This window comes from Pseudopodoces humilis, chromosome 9 (genome assembly GCF_049639895.1).
Source record: "Pseudopodoces humilis isolate 2021_Gansu_Grassland_sample_001 chromosome 9, ASM4963989v1, whole genome shotgun sequence".
Taxonomy (NCBI): Eukaryota; Metazoa; Chordata; class Aves; order Passeriformes; family Paridae; genus Pseudopodoces; species Pseudopodoces humilis.
This window is the reverse complement of record NC_142208.1, coordinates 20,692,908-20,709,319: the sequence shown is the minus strand read 5'-3', so window position 1 is coordinate 20,709,319 and position 16,412 is coordinate 20,692,908. Positions and strand designations below refer to the sequence as shown.

General features: G+C 39.2%; 1 protein-coding gene across 11 annotated transcripts in view; it reads left to right on the top strand.

Annotated features, from left to right (window-relative positions):
• Nucleotides 1-16,412, top strand: part of EXOC6 (exocyst complex component 6) — a 115,192-nt gene that overhangs the window by 11,911 nt on the left and 86,869 nt on the right. For 6 of the 11 annotated variants that reach the window (XM_088059414.1, XM_088059411.1, XM_088059413.1 and 3 more), the window contains exon 1: nucleotides 13,900-14,083. The exons of 1 other annotated variant lie outside the window; for it this stretch is intronic. In XM_088059414.1, coding sequence (XP_087915540.1) covers nucleotides 13,962-14,083 — 122 coding nt within the window. In that variant the 5' untranslated portion in view covers nucleotides 13,900-13,961. Of the gene's footprint in view, nucleotides 1-13,899; nucleotides 14,084-16,251; nucleotides 16,349-16,412 lie in introns of those variants that run through there. 4 more of the 11 variants (XM_088059416.1, XM_088059415.1, XM_088059417.1 and 1 more) reach the window with 1 other exon arrangement.

Sequence of the window (16,412 nt, the reverse complement as noted above, 5' to 3'; positions counted from 1 at the left end):
GTAACAAATGGTCTTCACACCAATCATTGTTTCAAAATCTTTGTGTAAAGCTGTTTTGAGAAATTGAGTTTGGAGGTTGGTTTGGTTTTTGAGGGTTCTCCTGTTTGTGTAGATCTCTTTGCTTCCAGTTTGTGAGTATGATGCTTCTAAGCCTATAAAAACCAGGACTCTGATAAACACTCCCTTTTTTACAGCCTGTCTAGACCTCTAGAAATTGGGAGTGTCCAGCACTTTAACAACTGATGGATGAGCGTGTGTATAGACTTGGTTAACTGCATAAATGCCATTTCAATCCTTGACTCTGAATTCTTGGCACTAGTCAATGAGTGATTTACTCTTAAATTAACCAGCAAGTGCAGTGAGGAATATCTCACCAGGTCTGCCCTACTGTACCATTATCAAAAAGTAAATACAAGTACGCCAGCCAGAATCATCATGGATTCATAAAATATCCTGAATTGGAAGGAACCCACAAAGGTCATCAAGTCCAACTCCTGGCCCTGCACAGGAACATCCCCAAGTCACAGCAAGCACCTGAGACCATTGTCCAAATGGCTGATGAACTCTGTCAGGGTTGGTGCTCGGTCCACTTTCCTGGGTAGCCCGCTCAAGTGCCCAAACACCTTCTAGGTGAAGAATATTTTCCTAATATCCAACCTAAACCCCTGACACCACTTCAGGCTGTTCCTTTGGGTCCTGTCACTGGTCACCAGAGAGAAGAGATCAGTGCCTGTTTGTCCTATTCCCCTCACCAGGAAATTGTAGACTGCAATGAGGTCTCTCCTCAGTATCTTCCAGGCTGAACAAGTGACACAAGTCACTCCTCATACAGCTTTCCCTCAAGGCCCTTCACCATCTTTGTTGCACTCCTTTGCACATTCCCTAATATCTTTACAACTTTCCTATATTGTGGCACCCAGAACTGCCCCCAGCACTCGAGGTGAGGGTGCTCCAGAGCAGAGCAGCACAGGACAATCCCCTCCTTTGCCTGGCTGGTGATGCTGTACCTGATGCACCGTAGGACAGGGTTGGCCCTCCTGGCTGCCAAGGCACTGCTGGCTCATGTTCAACTTGCCATCAACCAGGAGCCCCAGGTCCCTTTAGCTATGTTTCATTATATTTAGTGCAGGGCTTTCTTTTTTCCCTCCAGCTAAAAAAAACCATTTTTTTGTAAAATTAAAAAATTCATTTTTTGTAAGATAAGAGCTTGTTATAATGTACAAAATGAAAATTTCTAGGAAGAGACACAGCAGGAAGAGCCTTTCTTCTATCACTGGGTCCTCCAGCCTGGGAAACCCACACAACTCCCAAATCCAGCTTCAAGACACACTTGGCCCAGGCTGGGGCAGCATGTGGTGGCCACCTAGGAGGTTTGACTTCCCTACGGAGCAGGAAGGACCATGTTTCTCTTGATTCTTTCCTTACCTTCCTCATAGGCATCTCCCACAGCTGGGTGTGGGGATTTTAAATACTGAGAAAATATTTTCTTTTTTTTCCCCATGACTCGACTCAGCAAAGTTGTTGAGGGAGGAGGGCCTGGTTAATTTGTTCTGAGACCCAGGGAAGGTTTTTGACCTACTGGGATATTTAGGGACAGGGATCACAAGGATGGATCTTCAGCAAATCCTTCCTAGTACACTCTTGGGGAAACGGTGCCTGGTGGTGGATTTCTGACTTTCTGATCCTTTGAAAATTTGTACTTGTGTGACAGTGGTCACACCAGTATCCTGGGTGCAGCTGGGTCTGAGCTCATGATCATCTGCCTGGCTGCATCCATGTCAGCTGAGCACCAGGACAGGGCACATGTCATGTCTGTTTTGTTTTATTGGCAATTGTCTCCTGTAACAATGAGTTTTCCTCATTGCAAAACCTGGGCATGTCTCAGGGCATAGCAGAAGCCACTGCTCAGTCCCAGCGGTCACGAACAATGAGGCCATAACAGTACAGCAGGAGATTGGATGTGTGGATGGATGGATGTGTGGATGGAGCTGGGTTGTGCCCACAAGGCCTCCCCAAATGAATACCTGCCTAGGTGAAAAGGTTGTGCTGGGGGTGCCCAGGTGAGAGACGTTGGTCCTGCAAATGGTGCTGCAATGACCCCTTCTAAGGGAGAATTGAAAGGCTCAGGCAAAATTGTTCTGAGACTCTCAGAGATGTTGATTGCCATTGGCATGGGACTTTAAGAGGTCCCAACAATAAGCATTTCAGTGATGCATTCAGCTATTTAAAGTGATCTCAAAACGCTTGCTGTCTTGCAACCAGTAGAAATGTTGAAGTAGCAGGCAGGGAGATAGGGTCCCTTATTTTTCTGGATGTTTTGGAACTGTTTCAGCTGTGACAAAGCAAATCCCATTATGAATGATGAGCTTTCTTTAACTCTGCTTGCAAGTGGTCATCCTAAAACTGCAAGGTAATCCTGTCTCTCTGCTAAACTAAGCTGGGCTTCAGTCCAGCTGCCAAAAAGGAAAAAAGGGATAAAAAAAAAGAGGGAAGAGTTTATCAAACTTACTAAAACAAAACAAAAATGTTCAAAGCATGTAACTGGCTGGATTTGAACTAGCTATTTATTGGCCAAGGTTTATTTTTTTCTCTCTCATTTTTAATACTATTGAAGTATTTTAAGTAGTATTAGTTAATTCTTCTTTCTTATTAGAACATTTCCCTTCCTTTTCCCCCTCTTCACCTCATGCTTTATATTTACAGAGAGCATTAGGTAACAAGGCAAGTCTGGCTTCTGACCAAAAAGGTATTTTAGCTAGAGATTCATTAGTGTGTATAAAAACAGCCAGCCTTGTTTAAAGGCACTTCTTACACAAGAAGAAAGGGGTTCAATTACCATATTTAATTTAAAGTGAAGATTAAACATCTTTACCAGGACAGTGCACTAATCCCATGAATCCTATTTATGTTGAAATGTAGTGCTATTGGCAATAAACAGCAATTTGAGAAGTCATAACCCAAGGAAATAATTGTCAAGTGACTTTAAAGCTCCCTATAAATTTCCTCTTCATGACTTTGGCAGTAGTATTCAACAACAGAGTTAAATATTTGTTTTAGGTGCTCCTGCCTTTAACAGACTAATTAAAAAGATGGAATTCTTTGATTCTATCTCAAATAATTTTACTTCTAATCTCTCTCAGGCAAAGTCAGCTCTGTAAATGGAACTAAACATATTTTTTTTTCTGAATATAGACTTTACAGTTTAGTAATAAATTCAAGCACTGGGAAAGTAAATGCAACTGAAGTACCCTTAATGATGCTATTGTGTAGTTGTTATGGTTGTAATCTCATTACAAAGATCTTTACCTTGAAGGCCATAAATTCTTTGAGAAATAATTATATTGGGAAGGTGCATTACTTAAACATTGTGTTTCAAAATGATGAAAAAGGTGATTTAAGTTTGGAAAACCAAGTCACACAAACTGAAGGAGTGATAATGGAGGAAGATTAAACTTTTGCCTATCACACAAACCTTCTAAATTTGTATTTCCTGAGAAGCTGCGCAATGGAGCTGTTTCCAGAGCTATTTCTTGTAATTTGCATCACCCACATGCCTGGAACTTGCCATTAAGGATCAGGTCCCCATTCTGCTCTGCACCTGAGCCAAAAATTTTCAGTCTAAATACCTGACCCAGCACCCAGTGAAGTCAATGGAAGATTTTTCATTGATTTTAATGATTTAGTTCAGGAGCTACGTAAGTATTTCTAGGACAAAAATCAATATTGTCCCACAGTGGTAATGTTTTCATGTGCTTCTATTGATCCTTTTGACATAGGTTACAGGATACGTCGGCACTGTCAACATACCAGCTTTTAACAAACGGATTTGATTTATTAACACCATTTGATTAACATCTGAAGTAGCAAGTATTTATCAAATGTCAGCAAACAAATGTTCAGCAGACAGGTCACCACAAAAAAATGACTTGTTGCACAATGTAAGCTGAAGTTCAATAGGAAAAGGCTTTCTGTAAAATCGGTTGATGTGAGAGCCCTACCATGATATGCACAGCATAAGCTGGGTATTGAGAAGCTGTTTTTTTTTAACCAATTATATCATCAGGCCTAAAAAATGCTCTTACCTTGCCTGGAGTATCTTAACCTACCTCCTCACATGAACAGTGAAAAAAAAAATTGCTATGACAGCACGGTTGTAAAAACTATGTCAAATTTTTCCAATCTAGTGGAACTTGCTTAGTCTGTCATTTATGCTTTATGATTTTATAATCCATCTTCTAAATAAATACAGTGAAATGCATAATTCTCTTTCACAAAGGCTGCAATCCATTGCTGTGTTTGGAGCATCTGACTTGCAAATGGAAGTCCTGGGGCATCAGAAATGGGACTGGTTGTCAATGATATTTACAATGGGATTGTTCAATTGACAGCCCTGTAATTTAGCTTTGCCCCTTTATAAACCAACCAAAACCCTTCAATTGTTTCTTGAGAATGACTCTGAAGTCTTTTACTCAACTTGATTTTTGTATAGGTATTTGAAAAATAAATAATTAATGCGATTTAACAATAGTATAGCAGTAGCCTAACGGTGCACACCTTTCTTACGATGTGAAAGAAAATCTATTCTTTTATGACATCAGACTCTTTCACATGATATTGTTTCTCAGTTTACTAATAGTCACCAGAGTGATCCCCAAGTTTAAAATATAATTTCCTCCCTTCCAAAGGATCTTTTTGTCCTGGAAGACTACTTGAAAACTTTGAGAATTTTTCTGATCCAAAGACAAAACTACAGGTTATACCTGACCGAGACTAGGATGGATTACATTCATTTTTTTCCAAATTTGTATTTTCCAAACCAATGTAAAGCCTAATTTGCTAATTGAATTGGTAATCCTTTATCACACATAGCCTGTTACAGTATGAATATCTCTAACAGTTAAATCGATCATAACAAAAATGTGGGTATCATGTAAATCTTATCAGGATCACTAAAATAATGGGACTTTTGTTTACAAGGTGTCGATTGGTTTTAGAAGCTTTGATAATGACTCCAGACAGTCAATAAATACTGAGACTTTTACATAGCCAGTAGGAGCCGAACTAAACTATCTAATCTTTTTAAAATGACAGACAACACAATGAACTCTGAACTTAATCCCCTCCAAACATTAAGGAGACAGTTCAGTGCTTAAAGTACTATTCAAACTCAAACCCTACATTGAAACAAAATCATTAAGTGTCTGATTTAAACACACAGGAAAATTCAGAGGTAAGGCTGATTTTCCTTCCCATTGTGCCTGGGCAGTGGTGTGTAGTGGGCTCCAAGTCTGTTGGTTGCTTGTCTTGGGCAAAGAAAATAACTCTGTTCCTTTTGAAAGTTTGTAGTTTAAGCATTAAAAAACCCCTCAAAACTGAAGACTTAATTGCTTTTTGTCTCTATTAGGCAAAAGTTCCCCTAATGTTTTGAAGCAGACATGGGAGTCAATGTTATATGCTACATTTCAAGTTGCAAAATATACACTGTTGGGCTCATAACTCCTGAAAATGATACATTGCCTTTAAGAGGAAAAGGAAACTGTAAATGTAAAGCTGATGTTACACTGAGAGATGGGGGAGGAGGGTGGCAGGTAATGGCTAACATACAAATCGTGTATATAAGAGCATATAGATATACTAAATCACTCTTTATTTCAGCTTGATTTTTGAAAGAGATAATAGAGCCATCCAACTGTAGGACAATTTCATCTGGTAGTAATAAAGTAAGAGAAGAGGAAATAAGAATATTTTTTAAATTATCATTAGCAATTCTAATGAGATAATTGTTTGCTTTCTAACATTATTAGGATCCCTATTTGCAGTGCAAATCTGAATTCTCCCAGTACTGCTGAAGGTTCATTATTACCCTGCTCTCCATGAATTGCATCTTGTCTGTGCCTTTTATTAGTTTCTCTTATAAATGTACGTCTCTGGATAATGAAAAGAGGAATTAATATGTTTTAATCTTTTCAGTGCATCCCTCTTGCTTCCTAATGTAAAGCCTGATGTGAAAAATGTTTTTATTTTATTCTTAACATGACCCAGATACCATTGTCTTTCCTGGATAATTGGAAATAGGATGAGTTAAAAATCTGAATTTGTTATTAATTAATTCCACTGAATATATAATATTTCTGATACTAAGAAATCTTAGTATCTCTTGCAGATTGCTGTATGCAAAGGGAGAAATACAATTTAAATCATCATTTGGACTTTAATTACCAAAATCTGCTTACATTGTAGAATGAAATCTGTTGTTCTAAAATTTTTGTGATTTTGTTTTATAGTATCCTCATTGTTTTGGTAAGTTTCAGTATGCAAATGGCTTCAAATATTTTATGTAATTAACAATGATTCTTAAGTCAGAAATTTCTGATATTCCCACTAACTGGTTTTGCCATGATGAATTATTTAATCTTGTCTTTCCTGTAGTGCTTGATGAATGGACTATAGCTTTTTGCTGTTGAGTTGTCATTCAGATGAGCTACATTATCAGGACAGCCTAAATCTTACAATGGATTGTTATCTGTGTTCTCAGGATGAGATCAATCAGCAGAAGTGAGAGTATGAGTATTTATTTGGCATCAATGTGTGATATTTTAAACCATTTTCTGAAGTCTGAATTTACATTAACTGTATACAAACTCTGTCTTGATTTCAGACTCTGGTTATGCTAATAGATTTTTCTTACTGAACACAACATTTCAAGATATTCTAATTTAAAAAACCCTCTTAGTCCTTACTTTAGAATATTTTTGATGTGTTTGACAGGTTTTTGATAATCGGTACTTTCTCTAGTGAACACTTGTGGTAGAATTAGTGGAATTTCATGACAGCTTATTACACAGCACTTTTCCTTAGCAAAAGTTGCCTTTCCTTTCCATGGTTGCCTAATTAGTATTTCCTGAATCAGAGAATAGCTACATGTTTCATAATGATAAAGAACCAGAGCTCTGCCAGGTCTGTGCTGAATGAAAATCCACAACTGTCAACATATTTGGCTTCTGGTTTTTTCCTTCTTCATTTCTTTAAAACTTTTCTTAGTCATTCTGATTGATTGCTTCCTAAATCTGCCCTGATTAGTTACCATGCATTTAAGGACAAGTACTGTACAAAATCTTACAATAGGAAAGTTTATGTTAAAGAACTACACAATTGGTTGTGAATAACATCTAACCAGTACCCAGCTAGAACAGGACCTACAAGTATCTATAAGGAACACTGCAGCATCTTTTACTCTCAGAAGTTCCTTGGTACATGCTTTCTCTCCTCTTTCCTCCACCATGAGTTCCCAAATTCACTGCATTTGAGCATTGCCATCACACATCAAGTTATAACTAAGATTAGTTGAAGACATTTGTATTTTTTTTTTCTCTATTTGTAGCAGTGGTAGCAATGAAAGTGTTTAGGAAAGCTGAATGATGCCTGCTGGCATTGTGGGCAAAGCATTCTTGGCACGGGCCGGATGGCAGAGGACTCCCAGCCTCACTGTGGACCATCCCTGGAGCACACTATGTGACACAGGCCCCAGCTCTCCTCACTGTGGTGGAGCAGTGGGGATGCCCTCCTTGGCTGGCTGTGCTGCTCAGGGCTGACTCGCTTGGAGGCGTAAGCTGTCCTCGGGCCATAGGGTGCTCTGGAGTGTGCAGGTGGGGCTGGCCTGCTGACATTCATGTCCTGGGCTGTGAGTGAGCTGCTGTGTTGGGTCTGCCTGCAGTGATTCAGTTTCAATTTTTAAAGCATGGAACTCTCCTGTAGTATGTAGCAGCCTCCCAGCACAGTGTTAGCCCCCAGTGTGGCTCAGTACTGGTGTCTGTGGAGGTCCCGAATGGAAACCAATTACTACTTTTTGGATAAAATCCCAGATGTGCCATGGCCAGTGAGCTTCTGAACCAAGAAGAAAGATAAAGGTGTGACTTTTTTCCCTCCAAAAAGAATAGCATTTACCACACCTTTAATTCCGAACTTACCAGTTTTCCAATTTTTCAATTGATCAGACCATGCCCTTACTTTGCCTGTGTGTGTATATATAGCAGTGTAACACTAAACCAGATTTGCCTTTGTTTTTGTGATTTATGCATTTTTTTCTTGAACAGGAAAACATTCATTATCAAATGCTGTGAGAACAATACAGTAACTGGAGGTTATTTCATATGAAAATATTGTTGATTGTTCCTCCTGTAGAAATCTCTCTTGGCAGCTCACTTCCTGCCAAATGAATCAGCAAAAGCTGCTCATGAAAGTTGTTAATATATTATACAATCACCCAGCACTGCACTTGCTTCTTATCTATGAAGTCCATTTGTGATCAATTATTCACATCACCTTTTGATTATAGTCTCCAAGCACAAACAGTTTCTTAATATAAATTAATGGCCTTGGATTTTCTAAATAAACATTCCCTTTAGTTTAGCATCATTTCCTATTTTCGTATCAAAACAGAATCTTATTGTAATTGTTCAGTTTTCACTGGAAAAAGTGTTTGTGGCCTGGAATGTTCTCAAAAAACAAGCAGTTCCTTTCAAAGCTAATAGTGTTGATTTACAAGGTCTAACTGCCCTGGTAATTGAATATTGCTAGGAAATACTACAAAAAAACAGCTAGTGTGGTGTGATACTTTAAATAATGATTCTTGTACTGATTTAGTGGAAAAGATATTTCCTCTTGAAGTATAGTATTATTTGGCAATGTTGTTTGCTAGATTGCTTTTACTTTTTCTTTTATAGTAATAAGACCCAGCTATCTAAGCAGCAGATAGTCACGGTACTTCCTTTAAATTTCCTGATTGCTGTTAACACTACTGAATAGTCATGGGCTCTTCAGCAAAAAGAATACTGAAGATTTCCTCTGGCCAGATTTGACTAGAAGGACAATTAAATACACAACCATCACACAGTGGTAACCTAATGTTAACTGTCCCCTGTTATAAACTACAGGGAAGCATGAGTGGAGAATGTAGCAGAAGCATCAGCCTGACCTGTACAGAACTGGTGCAAAAACTGTCTGGTAATATTCCTTTCTAGAGGCAAGGTTATTTCACTTTAATCAATTAGGTGGAGTACTAACTAAACTGAAATAAGAACCTGAGAGACTGAAAATGCCTATGGAGGTATTTAGTTTAATTAACTATTAGCTAAAGTGATTCAAGCCTATGTTCAGACAAGGTTTTTTTTTTTTTTTTCCTTCCTGAAGTATTAAAAGAATAAAGGCCATGATAAAAATTATCAAACTTCTGAGTGGGTTGTTTGTAGTAGTTTCAATTGAAGCATTTCTGTTTGCGGTGAGAATAGACTCAAGAGGGGGCACCATGTCTATCACTCACTGTGGCTCAGCTGACAGAGCAACTCATCCAGCTGGGATCACTAGGCCATCACCAGTCAGATGTCCATCATGCACTCATTCCAACCTCAAAAGCAGTTTTAATTCCTGACTTGTTCATACCCCAAACTAGAACAGGGGCTGTTTTTCTCAGGAAAGTTCTCCTGGGTTACACAAGGAGTACAAATGCTGTGGCTATCTAACACTGGATGCTCTTAAAATTGTGGAGAAAAAAAAAGCCCTCCTGTTTAAGGAAAGTAATGTCCTCCAGAACAATATTTGCAATAGAGCTCCTTACTGCCTATAAAGAAGCAAAGCCCTCAGGCTCCCAGGGCATGTCCTTGACTCAGGGTTTTAGTCAATACCTGTTCCTTAAAAGCACTGGTAAGCAGAGAGAAAATTTTTCATGCATGTGTTTTATTCTGTAGAATAATAGAAATGCTACCTTGTAGCATCATTCAAATGCTATGCTAAAAAATATTGTTTGTATGTTGAAATGAAAATGAAATAGTACTTGTTCTTCTATGGCACCAAGTACTATATAAACACATGTAATGACAGTGACTCTCCTGTCCTTCCTTCTGCAGTCAGACAGAAGTGCCTCTGTTCAACCAGTAGTTTTGATGCCCTTATTGACTCTTACAAAGATAACATCAGCACCAGCTGAGGATCTCTCCAGATATTTTTAGGCATTTGTAAGATGTCAGTGGAATGTCAAAAGCAGTTAGTGATGCACTGCCCTCCTAATGGGAGAGATATGTGCTGTTCTGACAATTCACCATAAAAAACCCCATATGAAATAAAACATTGCTAATTTGATATTTTGATGAATATTATTATATACATTGTCCAGTTCTTAAATCTAGTGTAATTGAAACAAAAAAACAATGTATTTATGATTTTGACTACTATTCAGAAAACATAATTCACTTAAAAGTTCTGAAATAAAAAAGGTAATTTCCCTGCTGATACCTAATGTACTAATGTAATCAAAAAGGTAAAAAGCAAAAAATGACAGTGGCAATTCCATCATCTCCTTATCTGCCTGTTTTCCCCAAGAATCATTTGATAGAGTTGTTGCTACCATGCTTCATCCAAGAGGCAGAAATGGGTCTGGTCATCAGAAGAACAGGCATAAGGGGAATGGGACCAGCAAGTTCAGTTTCTAGGGAGAATGAGTTGGTTTGCAAGGGTCCAGTTTGGGGATGATCTTAGGAAAGAAGGCAGTAGCAGAGCAGGAGATGCCAGAGAAATGACTAATGGCATTGTTGTCCTTATGGAGGGATGTAAAGAGGAGATATCTGGGCAATGACCAATGAAGTAATTTGTTATGGATGGCATTGCATGTGAAAATTATCTATAGTAATTCCATTTGAGGGTGGACCCTTTCCTCCTTCTCTCTTTTCCATGATTCATTCAAAATGGATTCCAATCCAAATGGGAAAGAAAATTAAACAGACTCAAAGCTGCTAACTGTGCATTGGCAATTTTAAAAAAAAAGGAAGTAATCTATACTGGAATTGCATACCCAGTAAGGACCCTATTCTACAGCACATTACACCTTTTGTAATGATCATGTGGGTAAAATGTATTTTTAAAGTATCAAGGCAGGCATGCAAGATTTAAACCAGCAGTTCTTGGCCCTCTGGTATCCCATTAGGGTTGGGGAAAGAGTAGGAATTAGGGGAGGAAGGGGAGAAAGGACGTGGTGAAAGTGGTTTTTCTTTAGATAAGCCTCTGCATCCTGTTTCACAATATTGTTGATAATTTGCCTCAATTCCCCCTCGCTCTCCTCTGAGCTGTGAACCGTTTTTACACGTTCAGCAAGAAATAGGAAAATCATTTTTTCGAAAGAAAATCTCAGGATGATTGGAAAGATGGCAACAGCTCTCTTTATAGCTTACAGGGCCTGAGGTTTCTGCCTGTCTAGATAATGAAATACTTCCTTCACAGAAATAGTGTGAGTTTAACCAGCACAGAAAATATTTTCTCATTTTCTGCCAGGGACTTCTGGAAGATTAATACCTTCTTAGGCTTCTTGACCTGGTTAAATCTGAACTAGTACAAATATGATACCTCATTTACTGTCCTTTTCTGCATGGAGATACCATAAATAAAAAAAAATAAATATTTAGCATTGTCTTTGCTGACAAATTATTTAGTTGCAGCCTCCAAGTATATTAAGTACAGTTGTGAAGCAAAGATACACTATTCTGCCAGATGCAGATGTCAGGTGCCTATGCTGAATTTGTCCCTTTGTCTTTTTACAAAAATACTTTCTTTCCTTGAACAAGGCAGTTCCCTAAAGACATTTGAGAGTGGCTCTGAGCTCAGCTGGAAAAGGGAAAAGCTCCTGAATGACTGAAAGATGTAGATGTTGGGCACATTTAATCAGCACTGGAATTATGGTGGGGAGGAGCAGATGACGGAAATGGGGAAGAGGAGCACACATTGCTCAGGGTAGAAGCAGTATCATCTGCAGAAGAAAGGGCTTTTGGCAGGTGTTAATGTACTCCTGCCCGCAGATCTAAGGTCAGACACAGATTCACCTTGGATCCACAGTGTACCTTGGATCCTTCTCTGGATATCATGGTCTTAGCCTGGTGCAGTGGGGGTATAAAACACTCTGGAGAGCTGAGCAGCTGGGCCTGGTGCAATTTGGTCTGATCTTGTCCACAGAACCAAGGCACTCCAACACCCACTGTCGCAACCAAAGAGACTGTAACATCTGCTTATTTCTTGGTCATTTATCTTTGTATTTGTTTGCTTCTTTTTACATTGTTTTGCTTTGTTATTAAACATATTATTTTCAGGCAGCTGTGATACCAACAAGAACATTTGCACAACAGATTCAGAGTCCTGTTTATTTTGGTTAGTTGGTTTCCTAAAACAAGCTACTGTTTAAATTTTTGGGAAAGGAGAAAGAAATTTTACCCAAAGCTTCAGTAAGAATCAAACTAATTTAAAATCACATCCATATATTCATAAAAGCATTTTGTATAAATTGTCGTGCTTCCATCACTGCATTCTATTTTTATTGCTAGCCACAGTATGTGATGGCTGGGTGTAGATGTCTGAACCATCTCTGATTTACCTGCCCTGCCTCTGCTCTTCCACAGTGGCAGCAGATGTACTTTCTTCTATCACACAAATAAGCTTAAGCTTGTAATGTTTGCAGTTTACTTTCACTGTGTCACCTCATAATTGTTAAATTATTATACTATAAATCCAGTGACTGTTAAGATTAGAATGAGTAGTTTCAATCCCTACCCTTTCATCTGCGTTTGTGTGACATCCAGTGGCTGAATGGGTCAATCACAGGCTCACATTTCTGGTGAAAAGAGTAAAAATTACAACTCCATGTAGAACATGAACGCAGGAAATGTATTGCATAGTAATGCTAACAGAGCAATTGCTTAATTCCGGTTCAAAAACAAACTGGTGATTAAAGCAGCTTGTTCAAGGAAACACATCGCAAATTTGTATGCAGCCTTAACTCACTGCAGTCTTTAGTGTTCTTTCCCATTGCTACCGATGTGAACTGATCTCTTCAGTGTGCCCACAGGGCACAGAGAAGTGAATAAACTATTTCTCACCCCGCTCGAAAATGTGTAATCTCTGTTTCCCTGCATTTAACTGTTGACTGCACTATGAGTGTCTGGATTCATTAATTTTGTCAGGAGCAGTACTGAGATTAGGAGCCAAATTTTGATTGAAACCCTTGAAATATTTAAAAAAACAAAATATATTGATTATCCAAATGCTCATGAATTAGGCTTCTAAAGAGTTGTTTAATCTTAAAGACCTAGGACTCCAGTCTCATGTTTGAAATAACTGCCTGAAATTAAAGTAATTCATGGCAGCTGTGGAAAGTGTTTTCCTTGCTATCATCATGAAAATGACGTGACAGCAGCACTGCTCTCAACATTTGTTCATCCATTTATTTTCACTTTATCCATGCAGGTAATAAATTAATAGCAGCTTTTTTTTTTTTCCCCTCAAATATAAACTCCACAGTTATCACAGAGCATTTTTTTGCCATTTGTTATTATATTATTTATTATTTGTTATTATAAGTTCAACTACTAATGCTGAAAAGGAAAATGATGAGAACATAAATATTTCTCTGTTTTTCTAATCTGCTTTAGGAGATCCATAAACCTTTTTCATAAATCTAGCTAAGTCCTTGTGTGCAAGCTTTTTATATAGCAAAAGGAAAATGGAATTTTTTTTTTTAAAAATTTAATCTCATAAAATTTAACAGAGAAATTAGGCATTGATATCTAGTGTCTGAAATCCCTTTAAAGTTACATTTTCAAAATGGCTAAATTTCAGGTTTAATATTTATTTCAAGGATGGAAAAATATTATTTTGGCAGAAAATCTGTTGTTAAGACAAATATAAATTGGACACACGCACAAAAAAGACTGCAGGCCTAGGCAGTGCATACGAGGCAAATGTTAGCAGCAGACAGGAAAAGAGCAGCTGTGCACCATTCTTGGACACAAAGTCCTCAGGAGTCACGAGGTTAGCACAGGATCCTTTTTTTTTTATGCCTGCTTTTGCTGACTACAGAGTCACTTAGTCAACTATAATAATCAGAATAAAAGTCCTCTCCTAAAGTTAGATTAGTTTTCTGCTACTCTATGGCAAGGAAAAGCAAGTCAAATCTCTCAGAATTGTATCTAGAAGAAAATAAAGATCAGATATATGAAAATGCCCTTGCTGAGATCCAGTCCTTTGAGCTGCTTCTTGGAACCACCCTAAGGTATGCTTCTTTCTAATAATATTATACTCTTCATGTTGGATGTGTTCCATTCTATAGCTGTTCTTTCAGTCAGCACAATATATTAGAAATTTTGTTTTCTGGATCATGAAGCCTACAGGAGAGTTGAGTTTAATTTCAATGTAATTTGCCTTAAGTATAAAAATACAAACCAAGGTCACCTATTCTGCTCTTTCTTTTCACCAGGACAAAATCTGTTTCTGATGGCTGGCTGCAGATTTGTGAAAATAGAAAGTGATCTTAAAAATGAAAACAAGGGGAAATTTTCTCTTTTGTGCAGCAGTGTTTTTAGTTTAAAGTTAACAGCAACATTTTTAAAGAATTAACTGCTTCTTATTCTTAAATTTTTAAGAAATGCAACTTTTGTTTCAATCACCAAGGAGACAACTACTTAAGGTTTTACTGTTGATATTTCTAAATATCTAAATATTTAAATTTTTTTTCATTTGTAGCTTATGAAAACTGTCTAATGGTAAAAGTGCAACAAAAAAAATTCCTCTGCATATTTGTCCTTAAAAACAGCAATACATATAAGATTGCAATTTAATTTGTCTAGGTATATTGTCAGTATTTTTAGAAGAGTTTTAAAAATAGCCTGGTACCATAAGCATCAGGTTGCAGTAACGATCAGGCTAAAAAAAGAAAATTTTACCCTGAAAAATGTGTCAGTCTATAACTTCAGTATTTTGGTGATGGGAAGAAAAAGAAATGTGGGAAGATTGTTATTGCATTTGAGTGATTTTTTGAAGGAAATACTACAAGTGGTAGGATTTTTTCTTTTTTTTTTCTTTCATCAGGCACTTTGTAACTACTTGCCAACATTTGCAATAGTCCTTGCTGATTTAGTAGGTGTCATCAATAAATTTATCTGAATCAACACTGAATATGATAAAGGCACAAGCATAGACAAGATGTGCACCTTCTTCAGTGCCATTTATCTCATGTACAGGTGTAGTTGCACCAGGGCAAGAGAGATGATGAGCTCAGTAACAGTAACTGGAATGAAGCCAAATGCAATTGTAGACCTTGATGCATTCACATTTGTCAAATGCTGTCAGCTCCTTACTGGAAAAAGTAGCTACACATCACCTTAAGTTTTACATATCTGGCCTATTTCTTTACACAAAAATCGCTTGTGTGCAGAAAGACAACTTTGCCCAGAAAGCAGGTGCATCCTGTCTCCTGAGCATGCAAAACCCAAGGATTACTTAATCCCTAGCCACAGAGTGTAAAATTTAAATAGAAAATAGGTTATTGCTCCTTCACTGACACACGAAGCTTTGCGGTACAAAGCACTTGGAAACATTATGTCAGTTTCTAGTGAACACACAGCAAGCCACTGCACGTAAAGGTGCACTTTTTTGTTTTGGCTTGGTTTTGTTCTATTTTTACCCCGACCCCCAAATTTCTATCACGTAAAGAATGGAAGGAATGAAGTCAGTGACATAACCTCAACGCAGAAACCCCCGCGGAGTCTCCGCCTCTGGGGTCGGTGCCTCCCTGCCGGGACGGGCACAGCCCGCGTGTGCGGCTGAATCAAAACAAGCAAACAAGCAAGCAAACAAAAAAACATAATAATAATAATAATAATAATAATAATAATAATAATAATAATAATAATAATAATAATAATAGTAGTAGTAGTAGTAGAAGACCACACCATGAAACAAATCAGAACTAGGTCAGAACTAGCTCAGTGGAAAAGGCCGTGCCGAACCCTATAAGCCTTCAAGCCATCCCTGCAGCGCGGCGCACCGGGGCGGGCAGCCGCTCCGGCCAGGACAAGGGGCCGCATTCTGCGCGTCCTTTTTGTCACAGTGCGCTGAGCGGGCCGCAGCGGCTGCCGCCGGCCAAACACAGCTGCCCGCGGTCTCTGCCGGACACCAGTGCCCGGAGATGTCGTGGGGACGGAGGGGCTTTGCCGGGCTCCCCGGGCGTCCCCGGCCTAGCCCTGAGCCTGACAAGGGCAGCAGAGCACCGCCGAACTGGTGCGAACCCGAGGAGAGCGGCCCGGCACGACCTGCGCCCCCTCACCTGGCCCTGGGAGGGACCCGCCGCCCCGTGCCCCGGGAAACCCTCCCCGCCGGCCCCCGCCTGGCTCCGACGCCGCTCCTCCCTCGGCGCCTCCCGCAGCGGCGCGGCGGCCGGGTCCCTCCCATCCAAGATGGCGGAGAGTCTCCCCGAGCATGATCGGATCCTGCAGGAGATCGAGAGCACCGACACGGCCTGCGTGGGACCCACCCTGAGGTGTGGGGCGCGGGGACCGCCGCGCCGCCAGCGGACGGAGCTCCCCTGCCCTGCCCGCCCGCCG